The sequence below is a fragment of the Somniosus microcephalus genome, chromosome 28, assembly GCF_052327205.1.
Source record: "Somniosus microcephalus isolate GS21.2 chromosome 28, FLI_Smic_1.0, whole genome shotgun sequence".
Classification (NCBI taxonomy): domain Eukaryota; kingdom Metazoa; phylum Chordata; class Chondrichthyes; order Squaliformes; family Somniosidae; genus Somniosus; species Somniosus microcephalus.
The window spans coordinates 42,195,021-42,206,091 of NC_141014.1; the positions used below are offsets into that span (position 1 = coordinate 42,195,021).

General features: G+C 46.1%; 1 protein-coding gene across 3 annotated transcripts in view; it reads right to left on the minus strand.

The window, feature by feature from the left end:
* The window catches only part of cfap184 (cilia and flagella associated protein 184), a 43,946-nt gene extending 33,282 nt beyond the window's left edge, over positions 1-10,664 (minus strand). Inside the window, exons 1-4 of one of the 3 annotated variants that reach the window (XM_085969033.1) lie at positions 10,600-10,664; positions 8,595-8,631; positions 2,616-2,741; positions 1,951-2,199 (exon numbers count right to left, since the gene is read on the minus strand). In XM_085969033.1, coding sequence (XP_085825159.1) covers positions 1,951-2,199; positions 2,616-2,741; positions 8,595-8,631; positions 10,600-10,617 — 430 coding nt within the window. In that variant the 5' untranslated portion in view covers positions 10,618-10,664. The remainder of the gene's footprint in view (positions 1-1,950; positions 2,200-2,615; positions 2,742-8,594; positions 8,632-10,599) is intronic. The other 2 variants (XM_085969032.1, XM_085969031.1) reach the window with 2 other exon arrangements.
* Positions 10,665-11,071: the final 407 nt, after the last annotated feature.

Below are 11,071 nucleotides of genomic sequence, written 5' to 3' on the forward strand. Positions count from 1 at the left end.
GGGTGGGTGTGGGGGTGGAAGAACATGATCCAGACCTAACAGAGAGCGGGAGAACGTGATCTATCTTGCCATCTGGATCACGTTCTTCCCCCCTCCCCACCACACTGTGCTCCTCCCCCACCCCCAACAAGTTCCTGAGCTCCCCCCCAACCCCCTACATGCCCCCCCTCCCCCACCAGCTCCGGACATTCTCCCGCCCCTCCCCACTCCGAGCTCCTCTTTCTCTCTCTCTCTTTGATCTCCTCTCTCTCTCTCTCTCCCGCCTACGATCTCACCTTTCTCTCTCTCTCTCTGATCCCTTCTCTCTCCCCCCCCACCCCCGACCTCCCCTCTCTCGCTCCGATCTCCTCTCTCACCCCCCCCTTTGATCTCCCCTCTCTCTCCCCCCCCCTTTCGATCCTTTCTCTCCCCCACCCCAACCCCCACCCCCCTACCCCCCTTCCCCGGCCACCAATGGATCACCTGACCTTCTCCCCACGGAGCCAAGGAAAGCGTGGCGGTGTAGGCCCCAACTGTGGTGCCGTTGGGTACTGCGCATGTGCTGTTCCGATATACAGCGCACATGCGCAGAAGGCTGCAAAGGTGTTCATGTAAATAATCACCGTGTTAATCAGGTCCAAATGCAAGGACCAAAAAAACAGTATTGTGGAAAATCTATACATTCAATGTTGTATCTTACTCTCCTTTGTTCATCCTAATCCCTACCCTCTAATTCTCCTCTCTGCAATTTGACTAAATTGAAATCAAGGCTCACCATGCTGTCTCCTACTCTAACTCATCGTTCCCTCATCTCAACACAATGAACTCGTCCCTTCACTTAGCCTTTCCTTCCTGCTACAATCTACAGGAATAGAACAGTCAAACCTTGCTATCCTTTAATCATCACTTCTTGCTTTGTCCTTTCTCCCACTTTTTAATCCTGTTGGTGTCCTACACTATGGGCCCAGCCCTTCACCTCAGGTAGTCAACTTAAAATGGTAGTTAATCTGAATTCAAATTAACTTAGTTGCTTAGTAGAGAAACGATTAAAGGATTGTGGCATATAATTTCTTTTTTTAAACTTTACATCCTCTGCCCTTTTTCTTCCTCCATGTTATCCAGTTATTTATTGCCCATCCCTAGTTGCACTCGAGAGGGTGGTACTGAGCTGCTTTCTTGAGCCGCTGCAGCCTGGGGCGGGGGTCGGGGACGGCGAACATGCTGCAGGTGTAAACATAGAAGATAGGAGCAGGAGTAGGCCATTCGGCCCTTCGAGCCTGCTCCGCCATTCAACGAGATCATGGCTGATCATCCAAACCCTAGCACCCGGTCCCTACACCGACAGCCATCCCACCCAAGCCCTATCCCCGTAACCCCACGTATTTAATCCCCCCTAACACTAAGGGCCAATTTAAAAAAAAAATTTTTTTTTTATCATGGCCAATCAACCTAACCCGCACATCTTTGGACTGTGGGAGGAAACCGGAGCACCCGGAGTAAACCCACGCAAACACGGGGAGAATGTGCAAACTCCACACAGACAGTCACCCGAGGCCGGATTTGAACCCGGGTCCCTGGCGCTGTGAGGCAACAGTGCTAACCACTATGCCACCGTGCTAAAGGGGGTGGAGGTGGAAGACGTGATCCAGGGATGATAGATCACGTTCTCCCGCCCTCCGGCCCTCTTCTTCAAGGTGATTCCTTCACATCTAATCATTATTGCCACTCTGGAATCAGTCTGCATTATAGAGGAACGCCAATAGCATTCAAGTGGAAAATATAAATGGTGTCAATACATTCTTCTCCTTCTTTAATACAGATACCATGCAGGTGCTTGTTTGGCAGCCAAGCAAGAAGTCGAAAACTCTCCTACAGGAGGCAAGGCGCTCAGCCACTTGAGTTAGTACGCTGCCTTGGGTAGCTCGGTTTCTGAATGCTCTCTCACTCTTTTACTCATACATACAAACATACCTACATTGCTACTTGTTTCAATTTGTTTCTCTGATACTTCCTTTGGTATTTCATCACTTTTAGGTTCCTCAATTTCCTGAGTATCTTCATCACTTTTAATTTCTTGAGCTTCTTGGGTAGCTTCATCATTGTCAGAAGGTAGGTTTACTTCCATCTCGTCACTGACCATCTCTTTCTCTCCTGCAGCTTCTTCAACAGCTTCTGGTTGTTCTTCCTCCTCTTCTGCTGCTTGTTCAGGGATCTCTGCAACTAGGAGAAACAAAACAATTACTTTCTTTCCAGCGGAACTGAAAGGCACTGGGACTATGGATCAGAACTATTCGTGGCTGAAAACACAGTGTAGCCCAAGGATTGCTCCATGATTATTGTCAATGCCTCTCTCTACCTGTCCAGAGTCAGGCAGGGTAATTAGTCCTACCACTCCTCCCCTCACTCCCCATATCCTGCACCAGCTCTCCATCTGGTAATCTGCATGCAAAGTAACAAAACTAACTCAATGGAACCAAGGAAGGTTGTGAAATGTAAGTGACTGGCACAGATTTGAACCAGTGACTTTCCTTGTCACAAGTGCCCAATCATGTGAGCAGTGGTGCTTCCACCTCTCTCGGAGTTTTTGAGTTTGCTTATTACACACACTCATCCACATACGTATTTCTTTCTTTCACCTTGTTCATCTTCCACTTCTTCTTCAATGTCAAATTGCACTATGGGGGGGTTAACCTCAGGCGTCGGGGCCTGCGGAGATCCTGCAGTCCCATCTTCCTCTTCATCTTCTTCTTCAATAAGGGCGTCTAAGATGATAAAAAAGAAATACAGCCGTTTGCATTCTTTCACACTGAGGTTTAAAGCTAACACTTCAGGGTGGCATTAATCAGCATATGCCTTTGAATAAATTGAGTTGTTATGGCACAATAAAGAATACATACTAGGTGAACAATTACATGATAGATAGAAAGAAAGAACTTGCATTTATATAGCACCTTTCAGGACTTCATGCCATCCCAAAGCACTTCACAGCCAATAAGAACATAAGAATTAGGAGCAGGAGTCAGCCATTCGGCCCCTCGAGCCTGCTCCGCCATTCAATAAGATCATGGCTGATCATCGACCTCAACTCCACTTTCCTGCACTATCCCCATATCCCTTGATTCCCTTAATATCCAAAAATCTATCGATCTCTGTCTTGAATATACTCAACGACTGAGCCTCCACTGCCCTCTGGGGCAGAAAATTCCAAAGATTCACCACCCTCTGGGTGAAGAAATTTCTTCTCATCTCAGTCCTAAATGGCTGACCCCTTATTCTGTGACTGTGACCCCTGGTTCTAGATTTCTCAGCCAGGGGAAACATTTTCTCAGCATTAACCCGGTCAAGCCCCTTAAGAACTTTATATGTTTCAATTAGATCAACTCTCCTTCTAAACTCTAGGGAATCTGGGCCTAGTCTACTCAATCTCTCCTCATAGGGCAATCCCCTCATCCTAGGAACCAGTCTAGTGAACCTTTGTTGCACTCCCTCTAAGGCAAGTATGTCTTTCCTTAGGTAAGGAGACCAGAACTGTACACAATACTCCAGGTGTGGCCTCACCAATGCCCTGTGTAATTGCAGTAAGACTTCTTTACTCTTATACTCTAATCCCTTTGTAACAAAAGCTAACATACTATTTGCTTTCCTAATTGCTTGCTGTACCTGCATGTTAACTTTCTGTGATTCATGTACAAGGACACCCAGGTCCCTCTGAATGCAAACATTTCCCAGTCTCTCACCATTCAAAAAATATTCTGATTTTTTGGTTTCCTACCACGGTGGATAACTTCACACTTTGTATTCCATTTGCCATGTTCTTGCCCACTCAATTAACCTGTCTATATCCCTTTGGAGCCTCTTTGCATCTTCCTCACAGCTTACTTTCCCACCTAACTTTGTATCATCAGAAAACTTGGATATGTTACACTCAGTCCCTTCATCTAAGTCATTTATATAGATTGTGAATAGCTGAGGCCCAAGCACTGATCCTTGCAGTACCCCACTAGTTACAGCCTGCCAACCCGAAAAAGTCCCATTTATTCCTCCTCTCTGTTTTCTGTCCATTAACCAATCGTCAATCCATGCTAATATATTACCCCCAATCCCATGTGTCCTAATTTTGTGTAATAACCTCTTGTGTGGCACCTTATCGAATGCTTTTTGAAAATCCAAATACACTACATCCACTGGTTCCCCCTTATCCATCCTATTAGTTACAGCTTCAAAACATTTGTCAAACACGATTTCCCTTTCATAAAACCATGTTGACTCTGCCTAATCATGTTACGATTTTCTAAGTGCCCTGTTACCATGTCCCTAATAATAGATTCTAGCATCGTGCCTACTCGTGATGTCAGGCTGACTGGCCGATAGTTCCCCGTTTTTTCTCTTCCTCCTTTCTTAAATAGCGGAGTTATGTTTGCTACCTTCCAATCCTTGGGGACTGTTTAGATGTCTCGAATCTAGGGAATTCTGGAAGATTAATACCAGTGCATCCACTATCTCTGCAGCTACCTCTTTTAAAACCCTAGGATGCAGGTCGTCAGGTCCAGGGGATTTGTCGCCACTTAGGCCCATTAATTTCTCCAGTACTGTGTCTTTACTTATACTGATTTCTTTAAGTTCCTCATTCTCTCTAGACCCTTGGTTCCCCATTATTTCCAGAATATTTTTTGTGTCTACTACCATGAAGACAGATACAAAGTATTTGTTTAATGTCTCTGCCATTTCCTTAATGCCCGTTATAATTTCTCCTGTCTCTGCCTCTAATGGGCCCACATTTACTTTCACTAATCTCTTCCTATTTACATACCTATAAAAACGCTTACAACTATTGTTAGGGCTCCTATAAACAACTCCCACCAATGTTTTCTGCCCCTTGCTGTTTCTTAGCTCCACCCAAACGGATTCTACTTCTTGATTTTCGGAGCTAAGATCCTTTCTCTCTACTGTCTTTATCCCATCCTTTATTCTCAGGGCTACCCCTCCTCCTTTTCCATTTTGCCTATCTCTTCTAAAAGTTAAGTAGTCTGGAATATTTAGTTCCCAACCTTGGTCACTTTGCAACCACATCTCCGTAATGGCTATTAGATCAAACCTATTAATTTCTATCTGCGCTATTAATTCATCTATTTTGTTGCGAATGCTTTGCGCATTCAGATATAGTGCCTTTAGCTTTGACTTATTTCTATTTTTCCCTTAATCACTGATGCCCTAGTACCATTGTTACTCTCTCTACCCTTCCTGACCCATGCTGCTTATTTTTACTCAAAACTCTGCTCTGCTCTAGAGCCTTGACATTTCTCTTGCTGCTTTTAAATTTACACTTTCCTGAATCTTCCCACTCCCCCTTCATTAGTTTAAACCCTGACTACTGCCCTAGTTATTCAATTCGCCATGACACTGGTTCCAGCCCGGTTTGAGTGGAGCCCGTCCCAACGGAACAGCTCCCTCTTTCCCCAGTACTGGTGCCAGTGGCCCATGAAGTGACACCCCTTCCTCCCACAACACTCTTTGAGTCACTCATTTAACCTTCTAATCTGCTTATCCCTATGCCAATTGGCGCGTGGCTCAGGTAACAATCCAGAGATTATTACCTTTCAGGTTCTGCTTTTTAATTTGGACCCCAATTCCTCAAACTCTCTCAGCAGAACCTCATTCCTGGTTCTACCGATGTCGTTGGTTCCTACGTGAACCATGACAACTGGATCCTCCCCTTCCCAGCCCCTCCCCTTCAAAGCCCTGCAGCGGGTAGTCAAAACTGCCCAACGCATTACCGGCACCCGGCTACCGACCATAGAGCACATATACCAGAAACGCTGTCTACGGAGGTCACGGTCCATCATCAAAGACCCTACCCACCCCAGCCACAGTCTGTTCGCCCTCCTGCCATCTGGGAGACGCTACAGATGCATTCGCACCCGTACGACCAGATTTAGGAACAGCTTCTTCCCAAGGGCTGTCATCCTACTGAACTCCACAAATAAACTCTAAAGCCTGCACATCTGCCAATGCACTTTATTATGGTTATGTTTATGTTAATATACTACAAGCCAAATGTATGTTGAATGTTTAAATGTCTTAATCTAAATGTACACTCTCGGGAGCCGCAAGCCCACATTTCGTTGTACTGCACATGTGCACTAACAATGACAATAAAAGTTGATTTGATTTGATTTGATTTGAAGTTCTCCTCCAGCCACGAGGAGAAGACTTGAACCCTGGCACCGGGCAGGCAACACAACCTTCGGAACTCCTGGTCGCGGCTGCAGAGAACAGTATCTATCCCTCTGACTATACTGTCCCCTACCACAACTACATTCCCTTTCACTCCCCCCACTTGAATGACCTCCTGCACCATGGTGCTATGGTCAACTTACTCATCCATTCTGCAGGCTTTTCCCTCATCCACACAGGCAGCAAGAACCTCATACCTGTTGCACACGGGCAAAGGCTGAGGCTCCTCCAGCGCTGCACCTGGGGTCCCTTTACCTGCCTGAGTTGCAGTCACACCCTCCTGTCCCTGACCACTAACCAGACCTGTACCACTACATGACCTAAGGGGTGTGACTGCCTCCTGAATCAAAGTGTCCAGGTAACGCTCCCCATCCCTGATGCCCCACAATGTCTGCACCTCGTACTCCAGCTCAACAACTCTGAGCTGAAGTTCCTCAAGATGCAGGCACTTACTGCAAACGTGGTTGTCCGGGATCACAATGCTCTCCACAAACTCCCACATGCTGCAGTTGCGGCACACCACCTGTACTGCCATCCCTATATGACCTTGTTTTATTTAATTAAATTTGTATTTAAGTAACTTAGTTTACAGTTTAGTTTCTTGACTACTTATTTGATCTAGATTAAGTTATGGGTAAATTAAATTAAATATCTCCCTGTAACACAAAGCACTGTTTGTTGCATCTTGCTATGCATAAATTGACAGCTATGTCTGCCTACAAGTCTATTGGTGCCTTGGGATATTGTGAGAACCTATATAAACACAAGTTCTTCCTTTCTCAGGAGCTGTCTATTCGATGGTTGGGTTGGATTTTATTTTGGGAAGCTTCCAAAATACATTTGTTCACCATTAACATGGTACATAAATATCATCAACTTGGCTCATTTGAGAACACTCTGAGTCATAAAGCCGTGGGTTTAAGCATCACTGCAGAGCTGGAGCACAATCAGGCTGACACTTCAGCGCAGTACTGAGACATTAGTGCATTGTGGGAGGTGCTAGCCTTCAAATGAAAGGTTCTTCTCAGGTGGGTGATAAAGATCTCCTGATTGAAGAACAAGGAGTTCTCCCTCCGACATTCTCCCTCCAACCCGTGAGCTCCGCAGGACATTAACTGCACCATTGATTATGAGAATGAGATTGTGATTTCGTTTTATTTTGTGAATCTTTAAGTTTAATTCGGCTATTTTCAAAAGTGCCTTACTGCTCAGGTTGAGGGGGCACTTGTAGTGTTGTTTCTGTCCCAGTGCCACCCTTTTTGGTCCAATTAAAATCGGCCCAACCAACACCATGAAAGACACCATGATCATTCATCTCGTTGCTGCTTTTGCCTACTTTACAGCAGTGACTGCACTCCAATACAATCGCTTGTATGTGACGTGCATTTGGATGTCCCAGGAGATGCGATAAGCCATTATCTCAATGGAAATTGTTTCTCTTTGTGCACAGAAAATTCTGTGAAGGGAATCACAATCAAATATTCTTCTGACATTTAGTGCAGTGAAGGAATAGGCTGCTAGATGGAGCGGGAATGGGACAAATTAGTAGCACCAGAGGTTAAGTGGCTGGCTGGCTGTGAGCTCACCTATCGCTGTTAGTAATTCACTAAGTATGGACTTGGCTGCTATATGTTGCACAGTACTATGGAATCAATGTGTGGCCGGGAATGGCATATTCTGCTCAACCAGTTGAGAACACACCTCTCCTGAACATAAGAAATAGGAGCAGAAATAGGTCATTCGGCCCCTCGAGCCTGCTCCGCCATTCAATAAGATCATGGCTGATCTGATCTTGGCCTCAACTCCACTTCCCTGCCCGCTCCCCATAACCCTTGACTCCCCTATAGTTCAAAAATCTGTCTATCTCCACCTTAAATATATTCACTGACCCAGCCGCCACAGCTCTCTGGGGCAGAGAATTCCAAAGATTCACGACCCCCTGAGAGAAGAAATTCCTCCTTATCATTGTTTTAAATGGGCGACCCCTTATCCTGAAACTATGCCCCCTGGTTCTTGATACCCCCACGAGGGGAAACATCCTCTCAGCATCCACCCTGTCAATCCCCCTCAGAATCTTATATGTTTCAATAAGATCACTCTCATTCTTCTAAACACCAATGAGTACAGGCCCAACCTGCTCAACCTTTCGTCATATGTCAACCCCTTTCCGCCGAAGTTATGGCAGCCGATTAGGATGAGCCCCTGAGAAAATTCCCCAAACTTGTTTTCATCTGAATAAGTCAACATTGAGTTTAAAAACTGAGAACCCACTGTAACAGTTGGTGCATATTACACTCTTACTACTCTAAAATATTTTAAATCAGTAAGAATTATAATCAAGCGAATTTTAAGAACTACATTTGTACACAAGAACGACTCACCTTGACTTAGGTGGGCTTGTGGCGTACTTGGCTGTTGCTATTGGGGAATAAATGAATAAACGTCAAAGGCTTGGATTATTCATGCCATCACTGCAGGTTGGATTGGGGCCCAAGTTCACAGAGGTGAAAGTTCAGTGTCCAAACCATTGCACCAGGCAGTCTCAGCCTTCAAACTCCTTTGAAGGTGTGATGACGTGGGCAGTGCCTCTTTACTGAGGCTTTGCCATTGCCATGTGAATTATTCATACTGGCTCAGTTCCCGGAGCAGCTTCACTGGAACCACTGAAAGGCCAGGACACTGTCCCCAGAGCAAACCCCAATGCAACTCCATAACTCCATTTAGCCAAATGTTTTTTTAAAGTTAGTTTTGTTTACAAACTTCACGGCAGGAACAACTATACAACAGCATTGTATGCAACACTGGTCAAACTTGGCGAAGTGCCTTTCATATCAGGAGTTGCATTATATGCGAAGAGCTTGGAGATATGATCAGGCGGTTTAAAATGCAAATATTATTTTCTGTCGTTTGCCGCAGAGTAAAACAATGGATAATAAACTAATAATTTTCTTCCAAATACCAAGATTTCATTTGCAGAAGCAACCACTTATTTCCAGAGTTATATTTCCAGATTTAAAAATATTCTAATATTAAAACTGATAGATATATGTGTTAATGAAATAAACATATTGGGAGATGACTTTCTTTAATTTATTCTCTTATGTTCATATATAAGATCCAGATAGACACAGACAGATTGGATTGGCAAAATGCGCTAAGCTATCTGACCTTTACTGGGATTGCAATTCACCTCTGAGCCCCTGGGCTAGGTAAGGTTCCCACTCCTGATTCCTGTGTAACCACCCCCCCCCCCCACCCAGAAAGTTGGAGCTGGATCTGGGTCAGGGGTCTGGGGATCAGGGTCAGGGGTCTGGGGATCAGGGTCAGAGGGCTGGGTTCTGGGTCAGGGGTCTGGGGATCAGGGTCAGGGGGCTGGGGACCAGGGTCAGAGGGCTGGGGATCAGGGTCAGAGGGCTGGGGATCAGGGTCAAGGGGCTGGGGATCAGGGTCAGAGGGCTGGGTTCTGGGGATCAGGGTCAGGGGGCTGGGGATCAGAGTCAGTGGTTGGGGTCAGAGTGCTGGGGGTCAGGGATGAGGGTCAGAGTGCTGGGGTCAGGCTCAGGAGTCGGGGTCAGGGGTCAAAGGTCTGTGGTCAGGCTCAGGCTCGCCCTATGGGTCTCCCCTGTGGGCGCTGCTGTCCGGGACCACACACCAACAATGGTGATGATGTGGAGATGTCGGAGTTGGACTGGGGTGGACAATTGTGAGAAGTCACACAACACCAGGTTATAGTCCAACAGCTTTATTTGAAATCACAAGCTTTCGGAGCGCTGTTTCTTCCTCAGGTGAAGTGAAGAGATGCATGCTGTGCCTATATGCATCTCTTCACTTCACCTGACGAAGGAGCAGCGCTCCGAAAGCTTGTGATTTCAAATAAAGCTGTTGGACTATAACCTGGTGTTGTGTGACTTCTCACAACCAACAATGGTGATCTGGAGCGCTGCGCCAGGAACCGTCCCCCGGCCAGAGGCCGCGGCGCCAGGAGCGGGGCGGCGAGGATGGACGCGGAGGGCCCAATGTTGATATTTTTAAATTGAGGAAATTAAATTTGAGCAGCGCTTTAAACTGAACAAACCGTTCGGTCCCGTTCACCAATCAGCACACGGCGTATCGCGTCAATCACATTAACCAACCAATAGGACTAATCGGAGGGCGGGAGCTACGCTGATTGACAGCTCAACCGACCAATAGGACGGCTCGGAGGGCGGGACCGCGGCCGGCGGCCCGGGGACGGTTATAAATAAGCCGCAGATTTGATTAAACTCGTTCAAGCGAAGTTCGGATAAATGGCTGGACTTGTTGATTAGTTGCAGGCGCCGCTTTAGTCTCCGTCGGAAGGGATTGTCGGGCTGAATAGACTGAAAACCCGGCGCGGCTCCCGCTCACCTCACTGAGCTTCACCATGGCGGCGCCTCGGTTACCATGGAGACCCAGCCTGCCCCGCGCTGGGCCCGGATTTAAAGGGACAGCGCCCACCCTGAGTTCCAGGACTGGTCACTGGCATATGTCAATGCTCAGCTATTTGGGGGGGAATATCCCAATTAAAAGTTTAAAATATGTCCCTATTACCATCCAACTGTAAAATATAATGGAGTAAAACTGCAAATGTTGGAAATAAACAGGTCAGGCAGCATCTGAAAAACAAGTCATAAATGTTTAGATGTGTGCCCTTCATTAGACCTGAACCGTGCAATGCTGTTACTTGTTTTTTTTTAATGCAATTTATTGCAGTTTTGAATGTGTGAAAGTTAGATTTTTAAAGTGAGGTCAAAATTGTCAGATAATGCTAGAAAACTCGTAATGGAAGATTAAGCTCTGTAGTTGTAACAGACCAACAAAGCTAGAGATTAACTGGATT